Source organism: Aulostomus chinensis, chromosome 17 (genome assembly GCF_037954235.1).
Source record: "Aulostomus chinensis isolate RoL2024-O1b breed Wild chromosome 17, RoL_Achi_v1.0, whole genome shotgun sequence".
NCBI classification, from domain to species: Eukaryota; Metazoa; Chordata; class Actinopteri; order Syngnathiformes; family Aulostomidae; genus Aulostomus; species Aulostomus chinensis.
Window position 1 is genome coordinate 19,083,608 of NC_141336.1, and position 17,895 is coordinate 19,101,502.

The following is a 17,895-nucleotide window of genomic DNA, read 5'->3' on the forward strand; positions in this document are numbered from 1 at the left end:
CAGAAAAATATTGGTGCTACTCGTGGTTACAGCTCCGTTGCACATCTTGATCACCAGAACAGTGAGATTACCAAAAACCTTAAAGGGATAGTTCGCTCAAAAGTGAAAATTAAGCCATTATTTACTCGCTATTTTGGCGACAGAAGGTCCGGTGAAGTTTTTGAATCCTCAAAACACTGCTGGAGTTTCACAAGACAAGGTATTGCAGTAATCTGCCAAATAAAGGAAGTGAATGGTGACCGATTTTAAGAAAAATACAAAATAAAGCCATAAATAGCTTCCGTACTGCTCATCTGAAGTGTGCTGACATGTTGTGTGAAAAAAACAACGCCATGTTTTTAGCCTCACAGCCCAAACCTCACCTGACTTTCCATGAGCGTGAGTAGATCATGAGTTTTGGCTGAACTATGCCTTTAAGAGACAAGTGTCACGCTAGTATGGCGGTGAGGCTGTGAGAGTGAGCGTGTCGTCTGATCACATCCTGTCTCTCTGTCCGTGATTTATCAGCGTCTAAAGATGCTGCACTAATAAAAGTGCCTTCCACTGCGTCAAGCTTTGTAAGGGAAAGTCTAGATCATGACTCAGCTGGACCATGTGTGTGTGTGTGTGTGTATGTGTAACTTGGGGCCACCTGTGTGGTAGACTGAGATCATCCCCTTCATGTTTAACGGCGGAAGACAAAGAGTCAGACTGGAGTCGTTGGCTAAGCCTACACAGAGCTGAGGCTGCAGTAAAGCGGTTACTGCTCCAGGCTAGACCTATTAAATCTCCATCTCTGTGTCACTCTTCAGTCCTTATTACTATGCAAATAGAAGATTCATGCAAGCAGCCAGATGTTGGGAGCGCAGACTTGCATACATATGCCATTCATTATCTTTAATAACCAATCTTCTGGATGTTTTATGATTCTCCTCTGCTTCCAGGGCTTCTGCTCATGGCTCACATGGCTTTACCATATGAAGTAAGTATACAAAGCACTTGCCCTTGTAATTATTTTACCCTTCTCTCATCTCAGGAGTCCATCTCTTTACTGGCCCTGTGTCTTCAGAGCTGATGTCACCACGAAATGTAAAGTTGTGTTATATTTCATTTAGCAGCGAAAACAAACAAGTCTGGGCTCACGCAACCACTGGAGCCATGGTTTCCCACTGAGTGTTTGCACTTTACTCGAGTCTGACTGACACAACACATTTCCATGGTGCCCATGGCTTCCATAGTATTATGGTGGAGTTTGGTTGCTTCTGTATTTAGCTCCCGTGCCAGTGGCTTACCCTGGGATCCATGGGAAAGTGCAAACCCACCCTGTGAGTTCTTGATGTGTGGGCTGCCGTGACACCAGTGTGCACCTCTTTTCTTTTTCTTCTTCTTCTTTTTTTGTTCTTTTTTATGACACCGGGTTTCCTGAACCTCCTGTCTGGTAACCACAGCTTCTGGCAGTGTAGTACTGCTGCCACAGTGATGGCGTTATAGACGAGGCCCGCGTATACACACACACACACACACACACACACACACACACACACACACACACACACACACACACACACACACATGCCCCTCTGTTTATGTGGAGAGTTTTGATGTGTTTGTCCCCTGATAGCATCCCCCTCTCTCTTGTCTGTCTCGGCAGGGACGAGGAGATCCGCAGTAAATGCGGCATCGATGCCGTCACGTACCTGTCCTTCCAGCGCCACATCATCCTCCTCATGACGGTGGTTTGCCTGTTGTCTTTGGCCGTAATCTTGCCGGTCAACTTTTCCGGGAACCTCCTGGGTATTTTAGTTCTCATATGATGGTCTGGCATGAAAACTAAGGGATACCCTTAACTAGAGGAGAGGCAGATGAGGCACCTCGCAGGGAGAGAGGGCGAGAGAGAGGGAGAGGGAGGGGGGAGACGAGGCCACACAGAAACAATCACACACATAAAACAATCCGTTTGACAAAGATGAAATGAGATCAAAACTGAAACAACATAATGAGGCAGATCAACTAAACTAACGCGCGCAGATAAATACACACACACAAAAGCAGCACTTCTTTTAATGAGAGTTGCTAGCATACCGGTGGCAGAACATCAGTCGTAGGATTGTAGAAATAGAAAGTGCTTCATTTCCTCTAAACATACACATGTAGGCGTCAGGGGTGGGATGGCTCTGAGAAACCAGCTGCTAAACAGCAACAGAAATGCCTTTTGGCAGTTGTGTGCTTATTTAGTAAGAAGTGTTGAGTAAGCCGTCCTATAAAGGGACAAAGACAGGAGGAGCCATTTTAGGGTCTATGAGGAGTTGGGCCCTCCTCACAGATGACTTTATTACTGCTGGCTGTCAACTTACAGACCGGGGTGTCATTAAATACGGCAACAACAATGACAGCCTGCCATGGCAACAGCAAACAAAGCGCGCCCATATTAAAACACTTAAGCGTCACTGCCATGTTTTGCGTGAAATGTCATTGAGATGAGTGAGATTTTATTGAGTTGTGCTAGAAAAATAGTCGCCCCCTATTGCCTCATCCTCCAGACAGCTGAGGAGGGGTTTCCTCTCAGTCGTTTACAAATTTAAAAAAATCTCCCGCTCTCTGTCACGTTTGATTATTTCCTCAGGAGACAGTCCTGAAAACTTTGGGAGAACCACGCTGGCTAATGTTAGCGCAAAGTAAGTCAACACATGACATCACATTTCATGACAACAAGCAGACCCAGAGAATCGGAAGGACTATCTATATGATTAAAATCACAATGGTTGAGGGTTTTACTTCGGGGATTTTTGTTGTTGTTGTTTTTTTTGTGCCTCTCAGGGAAAATTTCCTGTGGCTCCACTGCATATTCGCTCTCGTCTACTTCATCATCACGCTTTTGTGTATGGCTCACCACTCCATACGGCTGGAGTACCGGGAGGATGAGAAGGTCAGTCGCCGTCACAGAGGTCAACCACCAAGACCACTTTGACACCCGAGTCATCTTATCAAGTCAAATTCTCCTCAAACGAGCTTTGAAAGATGATCTTTCCTTTGCAAATGTTTCCATCATTTTCTGGAATCAGACTTTGAAGTTAGAAAAGAGAAGATTACCACTAGAAATGAGGGGGGGGGGGGGATTTTCTTCTTTTGAAATAGAACATTCAGTTTGACCATAGTTTGTGGCATCTATAACTTTACATTTAGGGTTTTATGATTGTATAACAGATAGGAAATGAAAAATATGTGCACCAGTTAGATTTGAATGATGAAGATTTTTTTTCCCCGTTACTTAAAACTACTCATTTATTGCAGGTAGCAAGAACCCTGATGATAACCTCCATACCCAGAGAAATCTCAGACCCAGGACTCATAACCAAACACTTCCAGTATACATTTCCTCTTCTCTATTTTGTTGTTAAGTCAAGTTGAATCACTTTTTTTTTTAACATGCATAATAATTTCAATATGTTCCTTAGGACTCACACCTTTTTGTTTCATCCTCTAGCGAGGCCTACCCCAGCTGCACTGTCACTGACATTCGTTTCTGCTTTGACGTCCACAAGCTGATGAGACTGGACTTGGAGAGGTAACGGCTATCAGTCAGAGCAACGCAGCATGACGTGATCAGCATGATGTTCCTGTCTGAGGATGTCGGCCTTTGCAGGAGAAAGGCGATGAAGGGCCGGCTGTACTTTGCCACGAAAGCCCAAAAGGAGGGAAAGATCACGATCAAGACCCATCCGTGCGCTCAGATATTCTGCTGTGACTTCTGTGGCTTTGAGAAGGTGATTTTCACAGTAAATTCCTTTCTGTACTGAAAGGATATAACCACTGGGTGGTGCTGTAGTCCAAATGTAGGTAAAAGTAACGACAACTGCGTCTCTCTCTGACTGTGACAGATGCAGTTTGTGTTTTAACTTTGGCTGCAGGTGGATGCAGAACAATACTACAGCGAGTTAGAGGAGAAGTGGACGGATGAGTTCAACGCTGAGAAGAACCGCATCTCCATGAAGCGGCTGGGCATAGCTTTTGTGACGTTTCGGGATGACAGGATGACTGCTGTGTGAGTAAACAGCAGCAAGGTTTCTGTCTCTGGGGGACATCACATGAATCCTGGAGGATCAGAAGCATCAGATTCACATAAAAAAAAAAACAGCCGTTCCCGAACGGTGAAGCATTCTTGTCCACTGGTGTCATTTTCTAGAATTGTGAAGGACTACAGTCGAGCGCGCTGTCGTGGCAAACCTCAGCAGTCCAGCATCACCACTGTGGTGCAGTCACACAAATGGAGCATCAGCTACGCACCTGCTCCCAGTGACATCATCTGGTCAGTATCAACATTACTGGAAACTCTGGAAAGGAGGTTACGGTTCACCTGCTGTGTTGTTTGTCTGGCGGGATTACTGCCAGAGGAGGAAACCATTCAGTTTTTGGCCAGATTACTTTAAAATGGCAGTTTTTACTCCGGCTGTACTGGAGATCTGCTGCCAGAGTACCCTTCTTGTTTATCGGTGCCAATACTCACTTTTCATTTCACCTTGACCACCATTTGTAATCACGACCACAACCTGATGGTTATGAATATATATTGACTTTGCGTTGAAATACGCAAGATAGTATTGTCAATAATCAAGCGTCAAAAAGAGTCAAAACATACAATAAATTTGACTGACTGGACTCTCAAAAGTTCTACAGTAGTTATCACAGTATTATCGTACATTCTTTTGGCTGCTATAATTGTGTAGTGAAAACCTGATAGTGTGACAGCCCTAACTCAAAATCACACTCCCACCTCCCTACAGGCCATTCATGAAACAAACCTGAATGTCTTTGCACTGTAGCTAGAAACCAGAACACCCAGAGAAAAACCCATGCAGACACATATTTTGAGTGTAATATCCAGTTTTCATGCCTGATTCATCATTTAGACACATATCCCTGTAATTACGTTTGACAAATCTGGTCTTTGGAAACCTCTGGATTGCGACTAGACTTTAAACCGAATATCTGTAGGCTTTAATAATGCTTGTCAGTGCAACAACAAATCAAAAAGTTTGCGGGCTCGAAGCAAATGACGCATCAGCATTGGTTTCTGCATTCGTATGAAATGTTGTTCCTTTTTCGTTGTTTTATTTTTTTGTTTTTGTTTTGTTTTTTCCACTCACTTCACTGCTCAGATTTAGGAGTTGATGTTGCTGCCTGTGTTGGACCACTACCTGCTCATTCCTCACTGATGATTGGATGAGCTTTTATGCATGTGTCTTATCTTGGAAAGCAAACGTAGCAGCGGGGTTATGTAACGAATGAGGGTTGTGATGAACCAAAGACTCGGCTGTGTTCATGCTTGCAGCTTGTGCATGAGTAGGTTTTGCTAGATTATTGAGGTTTAGTTAAGGGACTTTAGTTTCTTCATTAAAACGGAGCGCTGAAGTGTGCCGTTTCCAACCTGCTCTCCAGTGGTAAAATGCTCACCTCCTTTGACTGTGAGAGGTGGCTAGCCGGCTATTTCAGGCTCATATCAATACAAACGCTACAAGCAGGTCAGGGAGAGATGTGAGCTAAACTGTCCTGTTCGTCCTGCATCACCAACCACCAGGGAAAACCTGTCAGTGTGTGGCTCTCGCTGGTGGCTCCGCTGTGTCCTCCTCAACATCCTCCTCTTCTTACTGCTTTTCTTCCTCACCACTCCCGCCATCATCGTCAACACCATGGACAAGTTCAACGTCACCAGGCCCGTGGAGAGTCTGCAGGTCAGAGTTTGAAGATTATTATAAACATTTTGTCCGTCTTTGGTCTCTTGGATTAATCATTTTTCTGCCTGGCACAGAGCCCCATCATCACCCAGTTCTTCCCAACCCTCCTGCTGTGGGCATTTTCAGTTCTCCTGCCCTTCATCGTCTACTACTCGGCCTTCTTTGAGTCCCACTGGACCAGGTACTCACCAGCAGTCAAACACAGCTCTCCTCTCTCCTCTGAAATGGTAATGGATGTCCTTTTGCTTCTTCAAATGGACCCTTCATATGTAGCTGCCTGTCTTCCTCTCAACTATTTTTTTTTATCTCAATTTTTTTTTTCTTTCACCCTGTTGCTCTTTTTTACTCTCTCCCTCCTTCTCCCTGTCACTCTCCTTGCACTGTTATTCTGGGCAGGTTGTCATAGAGATCTCCATGTGAGGATATTGATATGCGCAGTAGTCACTGTGCACTGCTCCTCAGTGCAGCAGGAGGAGGAGCAGAACAACTGTACATAAGGAGGAAACCTCATGCAGCACCTATGAGCACCCTTTCTTTACATAACCACCCCCACAAACGTGTTGTGCAGGCGTGATGTGCAAAAGACCAAATGCAAATCCACCATTTGCTGGAGTGAAACACATAGTTTGTGCTAATGAACCCATCAGTACTGTACATGACAAGTCAGCTGATGTTGCATTATGTTATTTATTAATTAATCATGTTAAAGGGAGCTGTGGAGTTTTTTGTATCTCTGTACACATCGGCCATGTTATTTATTTTTTTATCTGTCGCTCAGATCCGGTGAGAACCAGGTTACAATGCACAAGTGTTTTTTTCTGCTGATCTTCATGGTCCTCATCCTGCCCTCTCTTGGTCTGTCAAGGTACGCCCACAACACACTCACACCCACATAGATTCAAGACTTGACAAACCAAAGTAATAACATTAAACAGGGTCCTGTTCTGTTTTGGCGGGTCAGGGGCCTGGTATCCCTAATGGATGCGTGCTGAGTAACTGGAAGACAACAGGACCATAATTAAGTTACACTCGTGTTTAATCTGTCATGACGAGTCGAAGTGCCTGCTGTTAAAGGGGCCTATTGAACTCAGAGGACCAGACTTAAAACTACAAACTTGCGCTGACAAAAAGTGAGAGCGAATGCAACAAGGACGCACGGCGACAGGGCCGAGGTTCAGCCAAGATGTACTTACAAGGACTGGTTAACTGAAAGTAGGGAGACGGAGGAGCAACGGGTCTTCGGAAATAAAAGTACAGCAGGGTTTGAGCAAACATAAGAGGCTTATATAAACTTCAAAACAGAAGACCCACCATGGAAAAGAATATCAAAATGAAAAAGCCCAAAAGTATGGAAGCTTAAAACCAACAGGCAATTTTCTCATTTTTAGAAGGGTGTCCTTTTTATGTTTTGTTCTCTGTAGTCTGGACCTGTTCTTCACTTGGCTCTTTGATGTCAACTTTCTGGATGAAAGGGATGTCAAATTCCAGTAAGGGGCCTCAAAAATGTTTTCCAACAATGCAAAAATAAAAAAAAGACATTTTGGGAGCAGCAGCCAACCTGGGTATCATCTGTGTCTCTCTGCAGGTGTGTGTTTCTTCCCGACAACGGTGCGTTCTTCGTTAACTACGTGATCACATCAGGTCTGATTGGCACTGCTATGGAGCTGCTCCGTATCCCGGCACTGACAGTTTACGCTCTCCGCCTCTGCTTTGCGAAGTCCCAGGCTGAACGCATCCACGTCAAACGGGTTCGTTTAGCCTTTCATCTCCGAGTTTTCACGTGAGATTTATCAGTTTGCTTGGATCTGATGTTTTAAAAGGTGATTGTGCTTTGCAGAGTCAAACCTATGAGTTCCAGTTTGGTCTGGAGTACGCCTGGACCATGTGCATCTTTGCTGTCAGTGTGACCTACAGCATCACATGTCCCGTTATTACACCCTTTGGTGAGCAGCATACACTATCACTCCTCTATCCTCATCTACCCTTCCTTCTTTCTTTTCCTCTTGCTTCTTCAGTCCCATCCACGTCCCTCTTCTTCGTGGGTGTATGTGTTGTCTCTCCTCATCCTGTAACCTCACTCTCCTCTACTGCCTGCCAGTCCGCTGCAGACTGTGTGAATTTGCTGCTGTAGTCCCAGACGCCCAGACACAGCGAGTTTCAAGCCAGACGCCCACTCTGCTCCTGTCTGTGCCCAGAGCTCACCGAGCTTGTGTTTACTTCTGCAGTCAGATCCTGCAGAGTCCTCAACAGTCCACGTCTGACTCCACAACCCTGTGAATTCACCTGCATTGTTGTGGCGTTTTAATCGAGAGAGAAAAATACCCTGAATCAGCTGATGCAAGTAATCTCAGAATTTAGGTTAAATCTGGAACCACAACATAGAATCACTGATTTCGTTGTTTTTTTGTTTGTTTGTTTGTTTTTTTACTTGCGGCATATTGGGAAATATCAACCCCCAAAAATAAGTTTTCCAGGTCATCCATCCAGAACATGATCCATATCCATGAGCTTTATGTTTGCCTGTCTCGTAAAAACACTTTGCCTCAAGAAATTTCATCCAAAAAATGGCTCAAATATTGACCATTACATATAAAGGGGACACTTGAATCACAAATCTAGAATATGATCAAGAGGATTTCTGAAAGCCAGAATGCTTTTTCAGCCACTTGGACTCAAAAATTGTAACTCAAATTCTATGAAATTCTATTGGATTTTTTTAACTATCTCACGCACAAACAAGTAAGGACGCTAGAGAGCTTTCAGACAGCACATACATCCACCAAGGTGATGTGATGTCATCAGATCACTTCCAAAATCATTTTTTTCCCCCTCATCCAACCAAACTTAATCAAAGTTTAATATCTATTTTCTTTACATTCAGGGAACAATGACATTTTGCATTTTACATAGAGCCCTACATTTAAATTTACATATAGTTGGGACCAAGTGGTTTTTTTGGTTGAGCAGATTATAATTTCAAAAAAAATCAAAACCTGACAGACATAAAAATGTGTTTTTAATACTATAGCCCAGCATACATGGTATGATAACCATCAATTTTCATTCCATGTTATACCGCTGCAACCCGAGAAAGAACAAAATATAAAATTCCACTAAGGACGATCACATGTTGTGTTATAAATATGCTCTCACTGAGGGTTCCCTTACTGGTCACCTCACGTTTTATTGACTCATATCTTGCTGAAGAGAGAGGGGGGGGGGGGGGTCTGCTGTCACCCCTGTAGGTCTGCTCTACGTGATCCTGAAGCACATGGTGGACCGTTACAACATCTACTATGCATACGTTCCCACCAAGCTGAACCAGCGGATCCACCGAGCCGCCATCCACCAGGTCATCTTGGCTCCCCTCCTCTGCATGTTCTGGCTGCTCTTCTTCTCCGTTCTGAGATTAGGTTCGACTTCACATCCCCTCTCCCCGTTTATCATATTCCACATAACAATAAGAATGCATTCTAAATGACCGTGTGCTCCGTTTATTGTCGCAGGTCCCCTACATCCCATCACCCTCTTTACTTTGGCGTCCCTGCTCTGCTGTTTTGCCATTTCAATTTTATGCTTGTGCCTTAGGAAGCAGCCAGACAAGTCAACAAGCTACCAGGTTAGCTCAAGTTCAGCTTTACATGCTGGAATACTCAATAAATTATAGGTATTTCCACAGTACTGGACCGTTATCTTTGTTTCAGATGTCCAATCAGCCAGCAGAGGGGACGTTCACAGATGGAGACAGGAGCACTGTAACATCCACGACTGCCTCCAGTGTACAGTACCATGTTTTTTCTGTTATTAGCTCGTACAATAATATGTTTAGCTGGTTTCTGCTGACACTTGGCGTTTACTTGATATACATCTGTCCTATTTTTGTAAAGAGACAGTGGGCTTTGCAGTTGGATTTTTGGTTTTCCTGAGTGGTGCATTTATGCGCTGGTTTGAAGATCTGAGACTTGAGAATTATCTGACAATTCTTGAGTTATGGAGACCAACAAAGGCATGACATTATGATGTTTAGTAATTATTCCTTCTTTGATGGCTCATACTAGTAGTCATGTTGCATGAGTGTCTTATATATTCACACACAACTGTATTTAGTGTTGACTATATCCAGAACAATCAAATAATTTACTGTGTGACTTTAGCGGGATCTATATGTTGATCTACTTCCAGCTGTTTGTGGCTTCTGTGCTGCTGGAGCCAGAGCTGGCTTTGACTCCCATGCCCTCCCCGGCCCACCACAGCTACGGCGCCTTGGCCAGCTCTCAGAGTTCAGCTCACGGTACAGCAGAGGAAGAAGAGGTTGAGGAAGAACACGCCCAGACTCATGAGACTGAACTTCAAGACCCTCCATATACCTTCTGTTCCAGCCCACTCATGGACAGCCCAGTTGGCTACCAGTAACACCAAATCTCCTCAAGCTGGTTCCTGTGTGTGCTTCACCTGGGGAACGCAGATCGTGAAATACTGCAATGCCGTATTTTCACCTCTGACCTCTGACTCCAACTTAGCTGCCTCAGACCCTGAGACTCGACCAGGCTTGTTAGAAAGCATGACAAGGATTGATGAGAAAACAGGAGCTGGATCCATGTCAACATCACTTTACATGTATAAACAATCTTGACTTATGTACAAATTACTTTGGTTAAATTATTGAACGACTCCATCTTTTACAATGGGTTTTACTTTCAAGCGATTAAAAAGAAACCACCGTGGAACATCAGAAATACTATGACCATGTTGTACCACTTGGACATAAGCAGGGGTGAAAGTTCCCACAGGAGTGGGTGGTGTGAGCAGGCTTGCCCCGGCAGACTGACAAGAGTGGTCTGGTTCCTCGGCAGCAGAGCTCGGGGGGGCTGAGGGGGAGGGCAGCTAGTTGTGAAGCCATCTGCAGCGAGAGAGCAGACAGACGGAGGGCCGAATGTAACTCGGAGATGTACTGTAATATATGTACACGCTCTCTGGAGACACAAGCGGCGTACCTGAAGCTTGGTGTAACTATTGTCATTTTGCTACTTTTTGCTACGTTTGGTGTCGTAGATATTTGGGAGCTTTGGGTTTCAGTGGAAATTGGTCCGAGATTTGCAGAGCTGCCACTTTATTTCTTCACGTTTCGATTCTCTACGTAATTCCTTTGTTTGTTTGTTTTTTTTCAATTTAATTCTTGCTGTGGAGAAATTTACAAGCACGTGGTGGAATTTTTTGCAATCACGGAGTCAAAACAATTCTCAATGTAAAATGTCGAACATGAATGCACCCTATAACTATTTCTTTCTAAATTATTTGAATTTATGATATGATTTACCTTTTAATGGCTCTGCAATCATAATGAGTATTCATTTGTTTAATGTATGTCAGTGTTGTGTTACGAAATGAAGTTTTGTTATGATGTCGCAAGTGCAGTGTGATCCAAACAACACCAACCTGTACCACTGCATGTTGTTGTAAAGGGTTTTATTCTACGGAATCCATGAATGGCCGTGCGCGTAATTACCTTTTGATGTGAATATCTCACGCGTTAATGACTGGTCATCTCAAGATAAGATTTTCTCTCGTCATGAATTCAGCTCAAAAACAAATCTGAGATTTCTCAGGATGATTAATTCATTTATTGCAAGAAATCGACTTTTGTTTTCTTGAGGTAACAAATTCATTGAGGAAACCTCAAAACTGAGTGTCTGCTGCATAGGATCACGCTTACTTCACTCTGAGATACACAACATCCTCCTGGATTGAGACCAGCCTGAGTCGATGATTCTCAGTAGAGCAGAGCAAGTTGAATAGAAAATTGTAGCGGCCAGAAAAAGTTAGTTGCAAGGTGTCTGAAGCAGATGAGGCCTCAAAAGACACAACTATTCAAATCCTCCAGCACAGCAGTTTAAAGATCATTGATCTCTGTTTTAGTCTCGTCAAATCCTCCAAGATGAAAGAAAAAAAAACCACAACTTGCTCCAGGAACCTGGCGGGTGAAACTGACAAACACCAGTATTTCCTTTAATCCCAGCTCTTTGCATAGTGTGCCAGATCCTTGGTTTTTTTTGTTTGTTTGTTTTTTTTTAGCACACAATCTTTGACAAAGTTGCTCCCGGGCAGAAGCCCAGTTAAACTATTTACACTCACGCAATGTAAAATCAAACCTATTTGTTTTGAAGTGAACACAGCAGGTTTAGAGCGTTTACTGCCTGAACATCCTGGAATTTTGCAGATTGCATCCAGTCTGGTTTGCAATGGTTGATCTGAACTGATCATTCAGTCCTTGATTGAAGTCTGATGGAAGTTAAGACAATATTTAATTTCTGTCTTCCATATGTTGCTCGTTTTCAAGCCCTCACCTAGACATGTTGTACAAGTACCATCGACAAACACTAGGCAATAAGTAACAGGTTAAGAGAAACAGACTCTTGTTTTCTACAGATGAATTAATCTGTTACCAGGAGAAAATAAACTTAGTTATGCTGACATAACAGAATAATTAGCTTGGTATCTCCAGATTAAAAAAAGAAATTACAAGCACGGCCATTCTCGGCTTCTTTGTTGCATATCATAAATTGTGCAAATTGCTTTGCCTTCTCTGTACACATGCTCATTTTGTATTTTGGGGACGTTATTTTGATCTCCATGAAAGTGAATGTAAACTCATCGCTGTGTGTTATTCATGTCTCTTGCTGTGCCTTGAAGAAACACTCCCTTTCGTGTGACAATCCAGCATGGCCTGAAATATGCTGCATGGACTGCAAACTGCCGAGTGGGAAAACTAACAATAGATGAGGATACAACAACATACACGTTGTAAAAACTTAACAAGCTGGAGCGCTTTGTTTTTCATCTTTGCCGTCAGTGGATGAAAAATTCACTCGCAAGTTCTTTTGGGCAGCAGCGGGCTCGTTCAGACAACATTCAGCTACTGACAATCTCCTCCAGAGGCCAACTCTCTCGCTTGTTCAGGAGTCTTTGATCACATGGCCTGCAGATGTTTAGTCATGCCGTCATTTTTAAACATTTAATTCCTGACCTCAAAAATACAACCTTCACACAATCCACCAGAAGTCCTAAAATCTGCTTTGCAAAAATTATTTTTTGTTGTTGTTGTTGTCGTTGTTGACAAAATTACCCAACTTGATTTCCTGATGAAGAACGAGAAAACAGGCAAAAGCTCCGGCACAACCAAGTTAGAGGACCTTGAGTGAACTTTTTGTCAATATATTATCCTAAAGTCATGAATGATCTGCCATGCTACGCTAATTTTGTCTTTTATGTCACAGCAGTTGTGTCGCTTTTTATGATGTTTTGTACCGTGGCCTTGTTTGTGCCTTGTTGTTGATTTCAATCCAGTTCTTGGGTCGTACTCTTCATGTAAGCTCCCAGTGGAGGATAACAAAAAAACAACAACATACATTTAAAACATGTTTAACAGTGATAATTCTTCAGTTTCCCCATAAATCTGATAGGAATTCCCAGCAGTGTCACCCAGAGTGAAATTGTTTGTTTAAATGTTTCATTTTTAGTTTTGTGGATGGCTTATTATTTCATCAAATGAAACGTATTTATCTCATTTCATGGGTTTCTCTCATGCTACATAAAACAGAGGAAAGCTGGCAGCGGTATGAAGTGGAAAAATTGTGAAGTAAAATGTATTTGGACAAAAATAAAACATCAAAGAGCATTTCAAAAATTTCTTCCTCTGAACCGCCGTCGTGTCCTGCGGGCTCCTCCTGCAGAAGCTCCTTTTCACAGACAGTTAAATGTGGTTTCCACTGAAAAATATGAAATATGAATTATTAGGGTATTCTTAGCCTTAACTAGTTTTACAGTATCCTGTCACATCTGTTCATACACTGTTTGCCCGGCTGTCCGGGGTTTATTTGAAGGTACATTAGCTTACCAGACTCGTTCATTATTTTTTTATTCTTGGTTTTGACATTTGTGTATCCTAAGTACTTGATTGGTGATCAGCCAGCCATAAATACTGGTTGCTTTATCTCCAAGACGGTTTGGGTTGAGAGGCAGACGGCATTTGAGATTCTTCTCTCTCATCTAGCGAGTTTTCATCTGTCAAAAGTGAAAAGTGCTGTGATCTGAAATTAAAATCAATTCAGCTCAATCCACTCATCTTGTGCCACGAACTCTATTACTCCGCTCTGCTGTGGTCTATGGGTGAAGGTTTCATGTGGTAATGTGCATGGAGTTGTCACCATCTAGTCGTTGAGTAGTTTGAAATACACTTTCTAGCAGGAGTTCCTAGAGATGAGACGACTTGTACGACTCTTATACATTACAGGGTGTTAGGTTTTGGAAAATAACCCATCCACTTCCCAGTAAAGAGTGTTCACGTAACGACAACTAACAGGCAACATGGCCGCCCCCAGAAAATCTGCTCTATTTCTGCTGTCAGAATATAGAACAGTGGCAAACAACCTCCGTATCCATAAATGAAGAGAAATGAAGCTCTGTGGGTTAATATTTCAACTGTCAGTGAGGCTACACTAGCCAGTGGGCTAACATTAGCAACATAAACGTCTAGCTGCAGTCTACATGTGTCCTGGCTGTACATGCCTTCATTGTGGTCCACATGATAATTCAAACAAATAGAAAAAAAAAAAAAACTACAAAGAGCTTTGATGAGTATGTCATTCAACTAAAAGAACATTTGGTGTCCCTCGCTTAAAATGAACACAAACACACTAATTTAAGAAAAAAAATGGAGTTCCTAACTTAAAATGCTCTCAAACAGCCACTAGCCGATAACATTTAGCGTTTCTAGCTTAAAATGCAAACAAATGCACGGTTACAGTTACACAGTTAAATGCACAGTTTGAAAACCGCCACACTTTTGTCTAAATCGTCGCTTTCCTTTATGTTTTTGAAACCCAAAATGCTCCCACACATCTGCGTTTAAGCACGCTGGCGCTGGATTAAGACTCGCCGCCAATGTTCCCTCTGAGGTTCGCGCTTGCGCAATGAGGCACCGCTCACAAGTTCTCAGCGCACATGAAAACCTATGCAGCGCGCGCGGACTCGGCGAGTGACAGGTGTCCAGCTAATAATGATACAATACGGTTCAGGTAGGCAACGCAGCCAATCATAGCATCGACAGTGCTTGCGTATGAGCCCGGTCCGTACGCGCCGTAGCACCACCGTGCAGGTTAGCTAGCAAACAACAGTGCGGCAGAGATAAGAGACGGCGACGGTAGTTTAGCGGTTGAGTTGTAAACCCCTGAAAATAGGCGACCACAGATAAGAGAGTTTGCATGGAGTACATGTGTAATACAAGCGGGAACTGCGGCAGTTACCACAAGGAGCTAAAGCAGCAAGCTAACATCGGTGAGCCGAGCAAACGGCCCGCTACACAGAGCTACTGAGATGGAGAACGGAAGGAAGAGCAAGTGGCCCACATTCAATGGACAGGCAGATGAAGAATAATAAATACACGTATATTAGCGGTTATTTAAATGATTATAAATTATCTATGAATAGACGTATATTAGATGTCGATAAATAGACGTCTATTGGACGTCTATAAATACGCGTGTCTTAGTGGTTATTTAAACATCTGTGTTGAGGTAGGACGTGAATGACTGCTTCTGTATTGTGATTTTCAGTATGTTGTGGTTACCACTGGGATTCCACCAGGGGTCACTGTAGAGTTTGTCTTTTGCCTTGACGAGCGAAGAATAAAAGATGGCTGTTCTCTACAGAGCTCGAGTGGGAGTGATTAGTATCGGGGGAAATAAAATATCAAGATATGTATTGCAGAATTGGTAAAATTGCTCAGCCCTATTCTCCCTGCTAGCTGGGTAATAATTTGCTGTTAAAACACATTACGTGAATGGCAGTGGACCTTAAGACCTAAAGCTTCCCTTTAATGTAGGAATCACTAATGGGAACTGTATTGATTGTGAAGTAATTAACATAAGGGTAAAAATGTGACAGTCTGCCCTAGTCTCCCCTCCACACAAAGATTAGGTTAAACTTTACTGAAAGGTTTATCTTAGCATGCTAGAACCAAACACAGCATGCACCTTGACTTTTATTTCACAAAATTATTTCTTGATATTTTGTCATTTTTGTCAATTCGCACCATCCTATACTCATTTTGCCCCCATTTTTTCAGTAACTTTTGTATCGTTCATTATTCAAAATTCACTAGAATGAGATAACTTGTAATCTTAATGCACTAACCTTAGAAATAGTGTATGATAACTATTATTTGAAACAAATACACTTCTTTTGCCGTACAAACATCATGAAGCTCCTCCTACCCTCTTTAAACAGCTACTTCTTTTGCTCTACAGGTAATGACAGCATGGATACTCTTAGTAAACAGAGCTGAGATGCAGTTTTAGTAATGAATGCAGGCGCATGCTAGCTTAATGGAAGAATGTGTGTCTGCATAACTAGGCTGAAGAAAAACCTCTGGACACACAGCAGAACACAACAGCCCCTGAAACCACATCAAAAAAATGGCTGGGGCAATTAATTGATCCTCTTGATGGATGTTATTCTATATCTTTTTACCCCCCCCCCCCCAAAAAAAAACCCCCATCTCAAACAGTATGATTAATTGCCTTGTACTGGAAGTTTTTGAAAAGAGGGATGGGGATCAACAGCATGCCCGCCATTACCCACGGAGCTTCTTCATGGCCAAGAGTTATGAAAGAAGACAGAAAAGTCCCTGACATTTCCCCTGTCACCCCTGGCAACTGCTGAGAGCATGCTTCTCAGTGAAAGGTGAATTCCTGTCGTTCTTTATCCTGCCCAGATGCTCAGAATAGAAAATGTCTCTGCCTCCTGCAGCAAACATATTGTCATTCCCATATGGGTTCGTTTCAGCATGCTAATGTACCTTCATAAATCCCCGTTGTTTGCATATTAAAGCTACTGGCAATTCAAAAATCAGAAGCTTTTCTTACATGGAGTGCCGTATTTGTTCAACTGAATTCCCATTCTGTGGCGATGTGCGGACCAGCTCTGCGGGAAAAGTGGCTAATCCTTGACCTTGAAAACCACTGTTAAGTGAACAATCTCAAGGATTGTTTATCAGCCGTTCTGGAGGCTTGAATTCATACACAATGTGCTTTGACTTGAAGTCTTTAAAGCTAAGTGAGCAAAAATATGATCAGAACCAAAAATCTTTACAAATCTCTCCACACTTTTCATTTAACCAGGTCGATAACTCTGCACGTGCAGTTCCTTCAAAATTCCTCTAAAATAACCTTTGTTGCATGAAGTCTGGAGACAGTTAACGTTTTACTTATGGTCAACAGTTCTCATAAAGAGCCACACTGTTGCTGCTGCTGGCCTTCATTTGCATAAACGCAATTACAGTTTATTTCATACCACATCCTGTTGCTGTGTTTCTACCGAGGCGCGAAGTTGAGGCGCCAAGAAGAACGTGAATGGACAGACTGGCGCTAGCCGGTTTTCGGTAATGTTTGCTGAAATATTTCCAGCCGTTTACTCATCCTTTTTTAAAAGTGCAATTATATATTTGTGACAATGAGGACTTGAACCGACGGGGCTGAGTCAGTTAGTCGGGAAAGTCTAAACTCACCGAGTTTGACCAAAATGTTGTTTTTGGTGCGAGAGGACTCGAATGAAACTAATATGTTTCAGCTTCCAGAACACATTTTGAATGCGACCAAAAAGATTTTTGAAATAGTTAACATCTCCAGAAATGTGAGCATATTGTGATGAAATCCCTGTCAACCATGTATTTTAACTCGAATGAAACTCAAATGGATTAAAGGGGTCATGTTCTGAATTGAAGACCCTGAAGAACGCAATCAGTGTTTCTACTGGTTTTCTTCTTCACTCTGTATCTTCTTGGGTGATTTATTGCATTGTGTCATCTGAGAAGCACGTGAAGTTGGAATGTGCGGCGTACAAATACATTTGCTTTGTTTTCTTGTCAGTTGACGCCAATAAAAATGTCTTGTCACAGTTTGAAAGCAAGTGTTGTTCATGGTTCCTTCATGGTCATGATTGTTGTCTGTCTGAGGCGACGGAGCTCTGTCAGAGGGAACTTCATTAGCCTGAGCCTGCACGCCAAGTCACCGTTCACTGCCCCAACAGACTGATTTATAGGACAAGTGACTGATGGAGCAATGCCTTGCTTTCCTCCTCCATCAAAAACAAATGTGAGCGCGCGCACATGCATATGACTCTGGACCGT

General features: G+C 42.8%; 1 protein-coding gene across 2 annotated transcripts in view; it reads left to right on the top strand.

Moving 5' to 3' along the window:
- Positions 1-12,063, top strand: part of tmem63c (transmembrane protein 63C) — a 29,172-nt gene extending 17,109 nt beyond the window's left edge. For both annotated transcript variants that reach the window (XM_086183695.1, XM_086183694.1), the window contains 19 exons: positions 924-961; positions 1,631-1,773; positions 2,603-2,654; positions 2,797-2,905; positions 3,271-3,344; positions 3,464-3,544; positions 3,623-3,743; positions 3,888-4,021; positions 4,163-4,285; positions 5,555-5,708; positions 5,786-5,892; positions 6,490-6,576; positions 7,133-7,198; positions 7,297-7,459; positions 7,549-7,654; positions 8,957-9,124; positions 9,218-9,330; positions 9,416-9,490; positions 9,894-12,063. In XM_086183695.1, the coding sequence (XP_086039821.1) occupies positions 924-961; positions 1,631-1,773; positions 2,603-2,654; positions 2,797-2,905; positions 3,271-3,344; positions 3,464-3,544; positions 3,623-3,743; positions 3,888-4,021; positions 4,163-4,285; positions 5,555-5,708; positions 5,786-5,892; positions 6,490-6,576; positions 7,133-7,198; positions 7,297-7,459; positions 7,549-7,654; positions 8,957-9,124; positions 9,218-9,330; positions 9,416-9,490; positions 9,894-10,124 (2,145 nt within the window). In that variant the 3' untranslated portion in view covers positions 10,125-12,063. The remainder of the gene's footprint in view (positions 1-923; positions 962-1,630; positions 1,774-2,602; positions 2,655-2,796; positions 2,906-3,270; positions 3,345-3,463; positions 3,545-3,622; positions 3,744-3,887; positions 4,022-4,162; positions 4,286-5,554; positions 5,709-5,785; positions 5,893-6,489; positions 6,577-7,132; positions 7,199-7,296; positions 7,460-7,548; positions 7,655-8,956; positions 9,125-9,217; positions 9,331-9,415; positions 9,491-9,893) is intronic.
- Positions 12,064-17,895: the final 5,832 nt, after the last annotated feature.